General features: G+C 41.0%; 1 protein-coding gene across 5 annotated transcripts in view; it reads left to right on the top strand.

Annotated features, from left to right (window-relative positions):
* Positions 1-8,933, top strand: part of LOC143786482 (helicase POLQ-like) — a 42,002-nt gene extending 33,069 nt beyond the window's left edge. For all 5 annotated transcript variants that reach the window (XM_077275775.1, XM_077275770.1, XM_077275773.1 and 2 more), the window contains 4 exons: positions 4,707-4,880; positions 5,472-5,585; positions 7,607-7,741; positions 8,336-8,933. In XM_077275775.1, coding sequence (XP_077131890.1) covers positions 4,707-4,880; positions 5,472-5,585; positions 7,607-7,741; positions 8,336-8,452 — 540 coding nt within the window. In that variant the 3' untranslated portion in view covers positions 8,453-8,933. The remainder of the gene's footprint in view (positions 1-4,706; positions 4,881-5,471; positions 5,586-7,606; positions 7,742-8,335) is intronic.
* Positions 8,934-13,316: the final 4,383 nt, after the last annotated feature.

The raw sequence follows: 13,316 nt of genomic DNA, 5'->3' as shown, positions 1-13,316 counted from the left end.
CCACATGTTTTGTGGATATCTAACAGTTGCGAAACATAGTTACTCAAACATGTCACTCGAGCACCCACGATACTCGGTGCAAACCCAAGGCATACTTTAGTAACGAGCACTTGCACTATTCTCTAGTAGCAGTCCCAACCTCTGTGTAAGTCTAGGAGAGCCTCTTTCTGGACTTGTTCTGGCTCTCATAGACTTACATTGTGTTGTGACTTCTGGATTGCCCAGCAAACAATGGAGTGATCCGGCAGGTAACAAACTGTTGGAGACCTACCTGACCAGCGCTAATAGAAGAAGACGGCAGCTGGTAAGTAGACCTGAGACAGGGAACTTACACTACTAACACCACTCCAACACCACAATAAAAAAATACATTGGGGTGGTGCATTAATGTTCTGTATTTATGTATAGAGTTAATTGAAAGCATGTGGTGTTGTCCATGAAACTTTGACGTCTGTGCCGGTGCCTCGCCTCTCTATTCCCGCTTCCATCTTTGGCCCACTGTTCAGTTTCCTTGTCATGTTGCTGGGACTCGTTGATTTGGCCTATCCGGAAGCTCTGAGGTTAAAACCTAACTAGCTGTTGTATGTATCTCAGCTCCTGTGTCTTAGTGGATATTCCATCCTGACTTCAGCTCTTTTACTGACAACTCTGCCTGACTATTTTGCAATCGTCCAACAATCCTGCTGGTTCTGACTCTACCTGATTTATTCTCTTGTCAGCTTGCAACTCCAAATAGCAGCCGTCTTCATAGCTGCAGCCTAGGGGACCTAGTGTATCCTTGTATAGGAGTTAAAGGGTTTTTTATTCCTACAAAAAATGTCACATAATATTATTATTAAATCTTTCTTAAAAATATGCCTTAAAAAGAATATGAAATAATATTTGGGAGATACACAACATAAAAACAGACATCTATAGGTTGGAACATAGGAACATGGGAATATAATCTAAAATGATCAAATGTCAATAAATTAAGCAAAAGTCATGCATAAGTTCATATAAGTGCATAAACGTCTGTGTGAGTATTGTACAGGGACCATAAGGAAGCACATAGGGGTGCGGGCATCCCTATGGTCTTTGGGTAACTGTACAATACTTTATCATATTTATGATCACGTCATTGCTATTCTAGTTTTTTGCTAAAAGGTATATTTGTACATTCGTATCTCAGATAGAGGTTTTGTGGTAACTCAGATACAGATTCATGCACTTATATGAACTTTTGGGTACCCATTGACTTTTGCATAATTTATTGACATTTGATCTTTTTTGGATTATATTCCCATATTCCAACCTATAGATGTCCATTTTTGTCTTGTATTTCCCTGATTTTATTTCAGATTATTTATATGACATGTTGTTTTGTTTTTTATTGTAATTTTTATTGAAATAACTTTTTCAATTTTTACAGAAAAAGAAAATGTTTTGCCGTTTTTTAAATTTTTCGCTATCATTTATAGGTTGTCAGCCAATATTATTCTATAATACTTACACTTTATATATTTCAAAATGTTGAACCGAAAGTTAAAGTGCTCCCAAACGAACACAAGAGGAAAAGGGGATATAATATAGAATGTTGTGACTTATGACTATCCATCTCATAGAGTTCATATATTTAACATGGCTCAAAAGGAATTCCAAGGAGACCAAATAAGGTTAAATCTCTCTACAGTATTTATGTGACATGTTCTAAGAAAGATTTAATAAAATATCATTTTTATCGATGAAAAGTGTGACTCATTATGTTTGTAGCAATTATTATGTTTTGATGCTCATACTTCATGACTTATATGGGTTTTTCAAATAGGTTATCTCAGTAGTTAAAGGGTGGAGGCCAGGGCAAACCCACAGGATCTGGTAAACTGAGTGCCTAGCGTGAAGCCTGTTTGTGGTAGCCATTTTTAGAGATGCCAGGTGACAACAAAACTAATGTAATGCTGAATTGTTGCCAAAAAATCAGAAATCCAGCTATACCTCTCCGATTTGTATTGAAGATTGTTCTCATTTGTATAATCCAGAATCAGAAATACATAAAGATTTGGCTATATTATTGGATTTATTATTGTTATATTTTATATGTATGTACATTGCTTTCTATTTGAAATCAGATTACTGAGTGGGAACAGGGACCGATTCATTAAAGGGATTGTCCACTACTAGGGCAACCTCTTCTCAGTCTGAATGTTTGCCCCCGTTAAAATAAAAACGCCCTTACTGGCACCATTCCAGCGTTGTCGGCACTCACTCAAGTTCCCAGGGCTTATGTCATGTGAGCGTTGCACCCAATCAGCACTGGCATCACTATCCCCTCCTTCAGACTTATAAGTAGCAAAGAGGACGTGAGCGGCCTGCCACAGCTCTCACTTCCTTTTAATCTAATATATAAAGCTGAATGTGTGTGTGTGTGTATGTATGTCCGGGATTGGCATCTGAACCGTCGCAGCTACAGCCACAAAATTTTGCACAGTCACACGTCTGGACCCCGAGAGCGTCATAGGCTATGTTGTGAGGTGAAATTTTAACCCCGCGCTTTCCAATTCACCAAACAATTTTGCCCCTATCTACATAATGGGGCAAAAATGAAAGGAAAAGTGTTGGAGGCAAATTAACAGCTGCCAGATGTGAACAAGGGGGACTTAAAGAATGAGAGCGATGGCGCCAAAGAGTATATACTGTACAGTTGCTAAGGTGGGGCCCCGACATGGGATAATCACCACACCACCACGGGGATATGAACACACACACAAAATGCGCCACACACTACCACGTGCTCGAACACATATACCACCGTCAGCGCACATTTCACCACACATACACCAACCTCGCCACATAAAAGTAGAAACACAAAAGTCGCCGCTCAAAACTCGCCACGCGCAAAACTCTCCACATGCAAAACTCGCCACACGTGCAAAACTCACCTCATGGAAAACTCGCCACATGCAAAATTTGCACATGTGGAAAAATTGCCACATGCACAAAAGTTGCAACACATGCAAAAGTTGCCTCACACAAAACTTGCACATACTCAAAAGGCACCACACATAAAACTCGCCACGCGCAAAACTCGCCATGCGCAAAACTTGCTGCACACAACTTGCTACACTAACCTGTCACATGCAACTCGACACACAAAAAGTTGCTACACGCATGTCGCCACACAAAACTCATCTCACAAAAGTCGCTACATGCATGTCGCCACACGCAACTCAACACACACAACTTGACACACGAAACTCGCCCTAAAACACACACAAGTCTGGTATTATCCTTCAAAAATAAAAATCTGATTAATAAGCAGACAAACTACAAGAGCAACAAATGTACCATATAGGAATCCGGCAGCTGTCAGTCACATGACCAGTCTATTATGTGTATGTGTGAGCTAATATATACTGCCAGGGGGTGGGCTTACTGTTGGCTGGGGATTTATCAGGCTGCCAATTTAGCTTACAAATACTGAGGTAAAAATACTGACCAAATAACGTGTGAACGAGGTCTAATACAGGAGGAGATGACATACAGGTATATACTATATACAGGAGGAGATGACACACAGATATATACTATATATAGGTGAGATGACACACAGGTATATACTATATACAGGAGGAGATTACATACAGGTATATACTATATATAGGAGGAGATGACATACAGGTATATACTATATACAGGGGACATGACACACAGCATGTATATACTATATACAGGGGAGATGACATACAGGTATATACTATATACAGGAGATGACATACAGGTGTATACTATATATAAGGGAGATGACAAACATGTATATACTGAGGTGAAATTGAGAGGTGTGAGGTGAAAATGAAAAGGTGTGAGTGCAAAATGAGAGGGGTGAGGGAAAATAGTGGAGTGATCGGAAAATGACAGATGTGAGGTCGAAATGACAAGTGTTAGGGGGGAATGAGAGGAGTGAGGGGGAAAATAGGAGGAGTGAGGGGGAAAATGAGAGGTGTGAGGGAGAAAATGAGAGATGTGAGGGGGAAAATGAGAGGCGTGATGGGAAAATAAGAGAAGTGAGGTGCTATAACTAACCACAGATATTTACTATGCCCAGGCAACGCCGGGCTCTTCAGCTAGTTACTTAGAAGTCTGAAGGCGGGGACAGGGACGCCAGCGCTGATTGGTCGCAGGACTCACGTGACCCCAGGGAACACGAGTGCCGCTGGAATGGGCCTGACACGGGAGGTCAGTATAGATGTTTTTATGTTAACAGGGTCAAACATTCAGAGTGAGAGGGGGTAGTCCTAGTAGTATACCACTTTAGGACTGGCACAGCGCACACTCATGATACGCCAGTCTTATTGGCATACAAGGCACCCAAATTCAATTAGTCGCTTGCCACTTAATGAGCTTAAGTCTTAGTGGCGTGTGCTTATCCACTGAAGTAGCATTTCTGGCGTACAAAATGCGCCACTTTTAATGAATTGGTCTGGAAGGTATGGTCCCGCTGTGCCCCGCCACGGCTCCACCCCAGCTCTGCCCATTTTGACAAATCTGATTCAAACTGATGTGAGAAAGTCAAATTCGCGTTGTGCAAAAATTGGCCCTACCGTCTATTCACAGAAACATGAAAGGTTTGGGATCACCTCTTTAACGGTTTCCCATTGTTTTTCTTAGATTCTGTGTTTGCATAATAACCATATTATTTCAAGTTCTCTGCCATTACTATTCTGTTTTAGTGCGCAGAAGAAAGAGCGGTGAAACGGCTTTATCTTTCCTTCATTCTACATTCCCTCATGAAGGAACTAGATATATGGACCGTGTCTACAAAATTCAACATGCCACGTGGGTTTATCCAGAATCTTCTGAACTCGTCTGCTTCTTTCTCTTCCTGTGTGCTGCATTTTTGTGAGGTAACTCCTCTAGAAAAACGTGTAAATGTAAATTATTCGTCCACCCTGGACTCTACCTTTTACTTGTATAACATCTTACTTGAATCCCAGTTTGTCATATCTGGTTTTGGACTACCCTTCTGATTGACACCTACAAGTCACTATTTAATTATAACAATCTAATGATATATTACTGCCTCAAACAAATGATGGAAAAAAAAAAAAATCTATTTATTGGTCTGGTATGTTATAATCTTGCTGTAGAGTTAAATAAAATGAAAGAATGCCAATAAGAGTTCTCTAAAAAAGAAATGGATGAAAACGAGTCTTCCTTTGTAGTTAGGGATCTTCATATTTAATGATTAAGTAGAGAAAACTTCTGGTGGTACTTATATGTATAAGCCCTGCTGGCACTGTTGTTGCAGAGCCAAAGAGTGAAGCATGGACACTGCCATCACTCCTAATTCTGTTGCATGCAATGTAATACTAAACCCTTTTTATTTTTTTCACCATGCTCTTACAGAGAAGTACGGTGGCGATCTATCAACAAGATGCTGTTTTTCTTAATGTTTTCATCTAGTTTAAACTTGTTTTTCTTATGTTTCAATAAAGGAGCTGGATGAATTCTGGGCTTACAAATCTCTTCTTCTGGATGTCACCAAGAAGCTTAGTTATTGTGTGAAATCAGAGCTAATACCTCTAATGGAAGTGGCTGGTGTCTTGGAGGTTAGTAAAGCTGGAATAGTCAATGGTCAGTCATAAGTGGAACCACCTGCCTACTAAATGTTTTTTTATTTCCTCCCCATCCAAGGCTTAGATTATATAAGGCCTCTATGAATGTCCTTTAACTTCCTACTTTCCTTCGTAAACTTAGAAATAAAAAAATGGAGCACTCCGTCTTCACAGCGTAAAATCCCTGCAGCTTTATGAGAGGAACATCAGTATAAAGGCAATCTTGGCTAGAACCCTAGAGGTTACTTCTTTCATACCCGTGTTCTAATGAAGCTCGCAAGGATTTTACGCCGTCTTGTCCTCTGTGTGATACCAGTAGATATTACGTGCCTTTTCCACCCATAGTTGAAGAAACAATCTGTACAAGTACTATCAGGCTGTGTGCACACATTGGATTTTTTCTGCGTTTTTTTCAGTGCAGATTTGTCGCAAAGTGAGCGAGAATCCTGAAGTCTGGTGCACACATTGCTTACTTGTGACTTGCAGATCTAAATCTGCAGCATGTCAATTCATTCAGCATATTGTTGCATATTTCACCCATACTAATGAGTGGGGGAAAATCTGCAAGAAAAACGCTGCAGAAACCACCCTTTTTTTTTAGCCGCTGCATTTTTCCTGCCAAGAGGTGCAGAAATTTCTGCACCAAATACTTAACATGTGCACAAAGCCTTACTGTAATCAAGTGCTTTTATTTCCTATCTTGCATTGACAATATTGAAGCAAAAAAAGCTCCATTGGAAATGATGGCGTCTATAGAACACATTGATCTACAGCTACGAGAATAGTGTTTACCATTCAATATCTTGGTTGTCTTGATTACTGTGATGAATGTGGGTGGGGGTAAGTTTGGGGATCCACTGAGGGTCCAATATACATTAGACTAATGTCAGCCACTTCCACTGTTATCGACAGGTTCGTGCGACCCTGTGTATAATGAGATGTTGGTTGGGCATGTCTGATTTCAGGCTTGGCTCTCCCGGACATAAACCTCCTACAGACATGTCTGCCAGCAGCTTTATCATAGTAAACACAGCAGCGCTCGGCCAAACAAAGTTCCTTTGCATTCTTTCATTAACATCACCTCAAGAGTTGATTATCTACCTGACAGCAGTTTTCAATATGTCAGGGGGGTGCGGTTTTTAAAGTGGTATAACTTTTGGGGGCTTTCCAATATATAGGACCACTAAAGTCACTTCAAACCTGAATAGGTCCTTCAAAAAAAATAAGTTTTGTAAATTTCCTTGAAAAAATGAAAAATTACTGCTACATTTTAAACCTTCTAAAATGCTAACAAAATAAAATAACATTTTACAAATGGTGCTGATGTAAAGCAGACATGTGGGAAATATTATTTATTAATGTTTTTCTATGGTATGACGATCTGGATTAAAGGGATAATCATTATAAGTTTGAGAATTGCACATTTGTTTACATTTGTCAAATTTCTGACTTCTTATAAATAAATACAAAATATATAGACATAAATTTACCATTAACATAAAGTATAACATGTCACGAAAAAACATTCTCAATATCATTGGGATCTGTTGAAGCGTTCCAGAGTTATTACCACATAAAGGGACACTGGTCAGATTTCACAAATTTGGCCCGTAATGTGGCTGCTCGTCTATAGCAGTCAGAGCAGTGGGGACTGAGTACTACCAACTGCATTCCTGGTAGGGACAGATCTAAGCATGGTGAAGAGGGAGCAAACTAATCGATCATCTGGGAGAGTTACAGAAGCATTTTATATGTATTTCTCAATGTATTGATTGTTGCACGAGACATAACATGGGTAATGCAGACAAGGGTAATAAAGAAGGAAGGTTTTGTTCAACTATCTTTGTTTTCTACATTTCCATTCCCTTTAATTCTTCTTTCCCTATTAAGTCTTCGCTATTATTGGTTCCCACTTTACGCACAAACATGTGTTTTAGTACATTTTTAATTCTAATATTTGAGAACCCAAAATGTGTAAAGAAGCCTAGTAATAATATCACTTGTATCTTCTGTAGGCCCGAGCCAAACAACTTTACAACGCTGGTTACACCACTCTTGCTCATTTGGCTAATGCTGATCCACAAATGATGGTGAAAACCATAGAACATTTGTCAAAACGCCAAGCAAACCAGATAATTAGCTCAGCTAAGGTGAGGAATCTGCAGTAATTTGTCATGTATGTGTTTTCAGTTCCCCAGTGTCCTCGTGGTAGCACACGCCATGCTTTTTAGCTATAGTTTTATAACGCTATGAGTCCCCATCAGAACAGCCTGGCTCTGCCAACTAGCATTCATACAGATATAAATAAAATTACCAATGCCATTTTGAAGGGAGTCTGTTAGCCCAAATTAAGCACATAGTGAATTTTTAGATACTTTATATCCAGTACAAGACTGTTAGTGTTTTAATTGCTGCCTCTGTTCTGCCGAAACTGAAGCCTAATCGTATGTGCTAATTAGTGTCCCTGGTGAACCCTTGGTGTGGCCAAGGGGCTTAGGGCACCATTCTGCCCTCCAGTTTTGCGTGACCTCACCTGCTGAATGACAGCACTGGTTTGCCTGAGCTTTCCCTGCAGACCTTTATCTCTCCAGGCAAGTTAAGGCTCAGTCACCAGTGAGGCACAGTCATGCAACACCTATGTGTGGAACGGTGCATTGAGTCTCTTGGCCAGAATCCCTTGAACTGTAAAGCAAGCTCACTGTGATGTATCCAATCTATAGAATACATATTTGGTTGTTTTCTAGATGTTACTAAATGAAAAGGCTGAAGCTCTACAAGAAGAGGTAGAAGAACTGCTTCGTCTTCCAACTGATCTCCCAGATTTAATCATGGAACCGGAAAACTCTAAAATAAATGAATGAAAACCCTAGGTGGATCTGCCAGGTGTCCTACTTTACCTGTATGCTACCTTCACTAGAGGCAGGAATGCTGAACTTGGTGATTGATTAAGCTATTTATTTATGAGTTGATAATTGCATGAAAAAACTATATCCATGCCCGGACTCATTAAAAAAAAACAAAAAAACAAGTCTGAGTCCTGTTTACACTCCTCCACAACGACACCGGGTGATTGGCATTTTCTTTCCCTTGTATGGGTGTTTATATAGGAGAACTGTCCGTGACTCTATGATTAGGGGAGACAGAACACTTTTTGGCAGCATAGTAATTCCGCTTTTTACATGAAAATACTGAATCTCATAAAATAAAAATGATTATTCTTGAGCTCAAGATTACTTCCTGTATCCTATGCTGCCCTCATGCAGAATAGCATTGTGGACCTGACTTATATCAAACTGTAGAAATAATTTAGGTAGATTGTAAATTAAATTTATTTTATTTTTTTAACAATTATTATTCGTTTCTTTTATTGTTTGTCTTATATTTAATTGTTGTGTGTGTTTTATATTCCCATAAAATAAAATATATATATATATATATATATATATATATATATATATATATATATATATATATATATATATATATATATATATATATATATATATATATATATATATATATATATATTATTATTTTTTTTGTTTTTTTTAATTTTTTTTACAGGTGGTTGGGGAGTGTTAGGCTATGTGCACACGTTGCGGATTAGGCTTAGGAACTTCTGGTGCAGATTCTGCCTCTCCTGGCAGTAAACGCAGCTGCGGATTTTGTGCTGATCTGCCACGTTTTTTGTGCGTTTTTGCTGCGGTTTTTGTGCATTGTTTTTGCGGATTTGCTGCGTTTTTTTACCCCTGCGGATTTCCATAATAAAATTGGGTACAAAAACGCTGCAGATTCGCAAAAAAGAAGTGACATACTACTTCTTTTAAACCGTAGCGAGGTTGGAATATTGTTGCAAAAGAGCAGAGCTCAGAGAGAAGCAAAAAACGTGTTTGAAAGAAGACGGAATTTTTCCTGTTCTGTTAGTTGCTTTTCTCACACTGGTATTTCCCCTTTTACAGTTGTGGCCAAAAGTATTGACACCCCTGTAATTCTGTCAGATAATACTCAGTTTCTTCCTGAAAATGATTGCAAACACAAATTCTTTGGTAATATTATCTTCATTTAATTTGTCTTAAAGGGAAGGTGCCACCAGTTTTCTTGTAGTTTGTTTTTTTGTGAAATTAAGCTTAAAATAGTAAATAAAATGTACTAATGCAATGTTTGCACTGTTTGCAAACATTTCTATATGAAAAATATTATATATTTTCTTACAAATATATATATTGACCACTAGGGGGAGCATTTTCCGTTTTAGACCTCAAGCAGCTATAGTGAGACTTACCAGCTTTACTGTTAGCTGGAAAATTGGGGCAGTAACTGCTGACATCAGCATTTCCCTCCCCTTTTGGGTGGTCTAATATCCCTGGGGCAGAATGAAGAGCAGCATCACAGGGCAGAGCCATTTTGTGTGTGACTGACCTGTGATCTGCTATCACCAGCAGTTACTGCATCAGAAGCCCAGTTAGTTTATGTGGTGTGTATGGAGCAGCATTGTCTGTGCAGAGCTGTCTGTGACTCATCCCTCAGTAAGATAAGAAGGAGCTCCAGGTCTGCAGTGAATGGCCGGGCATTGTGGAGGGAGGGGAGAGATACATTGTATGGCTGAGAGAGGTGTCAGGTGTCACCTCTCTCTGCAGGCTGGGAATGGAGCTCCTGTGATAGAGAGTAAGTGGAGCTGGGCAGAGAGCACTGGGCTATAGTAAAATGGAGGCTAGTCACACCTACAGCAGTGAGTTGTGCAGCCCACAGAGGCGTGCCCAGCTCACTGCTAACACCTCTCCAATGTTATAGATAGGGTCAGCGCCGGTCTATTATCTCCTATGTCCATGGGGTGCTGTAAAATGACACTGCTAGTGTCGTGAACTGCTGTGAAACCAAGATGTCAGCCCCCAGTTCCTTCTTTAAACACATATAACACACAAAATCAGTTTCACATGCATTTAAAACTTGGTTATAGCAGCATGTTATGCTACATTACAGTGATTTATTAATGATCTACAAATGCGTACCTTACCTTTAAATGAAAAAACACAAAAGAAAATGAAGCAAAACATTGAGCATTTCACACAAAACTCCAAAAATGGGCCAGACAAAAGTATTGGCACCCTCGGCCTAATACTTGGTTGCGCAACCTTTAGCCAAAATAACTGCGACCAACCGCTTCCAGTAACCATCAATGAGTTTCTTACAATGCTCTGCTGGAATTTTAGACCTTTTTTCTTTGGCAAACTGCTCCAGGTCCCTGATATTTGAAGGGTGCCTTTTCCAAACTGCCATTTTTAGATCTCTCCACAGGTGTTCTACGGGATTCAGGTCTGGACTCATTGCTGGCCACCTTAGAAGTCTCCAGTGCTTTCTCTCAAACCATTTTCTAGTGCTTTTTGAAGTGTGTTTTGGGTCATTGTCCTGCTGGAAGACCCATGACCTCTGAGGGAGACCCAGCTTTTTCACACTGGGCCCTACATTATGCTGCTAAATTTGTTGATAGTCTTCAGACTTCATAATGCCATGCACACGGTCAAGCAGTCCAGTGCCAGAGGCAGCAAAGCAACCCCAAAACATCAGGGAACCTCCGCCATGTTTGACTGTAGAGACCGTGTTCTTTTCTTTAAATGCCTCTTTTTTCCGCCTGTAAACTCTGTTGATGCCTTTGCCCAAAAAGCTCTACTTTTGTCTCATCTGACCAGAGAACATTCTTCCAGAACGTTTTAGGCTTTTTCAGGTAAGTTTTGGCAAACTCCAGCCTGGCTTTTTTATGTCTCGGGGTAAGAAGTGGGGTCTTCCTGGGTCTCCTACCATACAGTCCCTTTTCATTCAGACGCCGACGGATAGTACGGGTTGACACTGTTGTACCCTCGGACTGCAGGGCAGCTTGAACTTGTTTGGATGTTAGTCCCAGTGCCATGGGCTTTAAACTTCTTGATGACACTGCGCTCGGTAGACACAGGAACATTCAGGTCTTTGGAGATGGACTTGTAGCCTTGAGATTGCTCATGCTTCCTCACAATTTGGTTTCTCAAGTCCTCAGACAGTTCTTTGGTCTTCTTTCTTTTCTCCATGCTCAATGTGGTACACACAAGGACACAGGACAGAGGTTGAGTCAACTTTCATCCATGTCAACTGGCTGCAAGTGTGAATTATGTCAATTTGGCTTTAGGACAATTCTTTTTGTGTTTTTTCATTTAAGACAAATTCAATGAAGATAATAATAACAAAGAATTTGTGTTTGCAATCATTTTCAGGAAGAAACTGAGTATTATCTGACAGAATTGCAGGGGTGTCAATACTTTTGGCCACAACTGTATTTATAACAATATCTGGAGTTATGTTCCAGGCAACATTCTCACCATAGCCTGGAAGAAGTCATTTACTAATTCGAGAGAAATCAATGTTTTTCTGATAAGTCATCCAGATCACAAATATCAAGATAACATGTTATTCAGCTTCCTATGACTTACAAGGGCTTCTCACTAAATTAGAATATAATCAAAAAGTTAGTTTATTTCAGTTCTTAAAGGGCCACTGTCACCCCCCTCCAGCCGTTATAAACTAAAAGAGCCACCTTGTGCAGCAGTAATGCTGCATTCTAACAAGGTGGCTCTTTTAGTTTTAGGTTCAAGTATACCCCCAAAAAAGCGATTTGATACTTAGCCATAATTGGTGTCTCTAGCCACGTAGGCTGGTCCTCCCTCCCCAGCTCGAAACGCTCCTCTGCCGTCACTCACATCTTCTTGGTCTTTCTGCGCCGCCCCCTCAGCGCTGTTTACGTTTTCAAACCGGCGCCTGCGCTGTGTAGTACTGTTCTGCGCAGGCGCAGTAAGCTCTGGCCGTCTGCCGTCCAAGCCAGGCTTTCACACTGTGCCTGCGTGGGCAGTGCGGCCCCCACCTTTGGAATCCCCGCCCCGCACTGTGTTATACATTATGCACAGTGCGGGGCTGGTATTCTTGGGCATGCGCACAGCGTGTTGCATCCTGTCAGCCCGGTCCCCCGCCTTACTGCTTCTGGATACAATATACAGATCGTGCCTCCTCCTCTAGCAATCGCCGGGCAAGAAGCAACTTTGGAAACTTGCCTGCTAGCTGGGTAAAGATCACCCCCAATTTATTATCAGATCAAGACCCATAAATAACACACCTAGACACAACATACACCACCTAGCAGGCAAGTTTCCAAAGTTGCTTCTTGCCCGGCGATTGCTAGAGGAGGAGGAGGCACGATCTGTATATTGTATCCAGAAGCAGTAAGGCGGGGGACCGGGCTGACAGGATGCAACACGCTGGCCAGGAATACCAGCCCCGCACTGTGCATAATGCATAACACAGTGCGGGGCGGGGATTCCAAAGGTGGGGGCCGCACTGCCCACGCAGGCGCAGTGTGAAAGCCTGGCTTGGACGGCAGACGGCCAGAGCTTAATGCGCCTGCGCAGAACAGTACTACACAGCGCAGAACAGTACTACACAGCGCAGGCGCCGGTTTGAAAACGTAAACAGCGCTGAGGGGGCGGCGCAGAAAGACCAAGAAGATGTGAGTGACGGCAGAGGAGCGTTTCGAGCTGGGGAGGGAGGACCAGCCTACGTGGCTAGAGACACCAATTATGGCTAAGTATCAAATCACTTTTTTGGGGGTATACTTGAACCTAAAACTAAAAGAGCCACCTTGTTAGAATGCAGCATTACTGCTGCACAAGGTGGCTCTTTTAGTTTATAACGGCTGGAGGGGGGTGA

The sequence above is a fragment of the Ranitomeya variabilis genome, chromosome 1, assembly GCF_051348905.1.
Source record: "Ranitomeya variabilis isolate aRanVar5 chromosome 1, aRanVar5.hap1, whole genome shotgun sequence".
Classification (NCBI taxonomy): domain Eukaryota; kingdom Metazoa; phylum Chordata; class Amphibia; order Anura; family Dendrobatidae; genus Ranitomeya; species Ranitomeya variabilis.
Note: the sequence above shows the minus strand (reverse complement) of the source record. Positions and strands in the feature narration are given on the sequence as shown.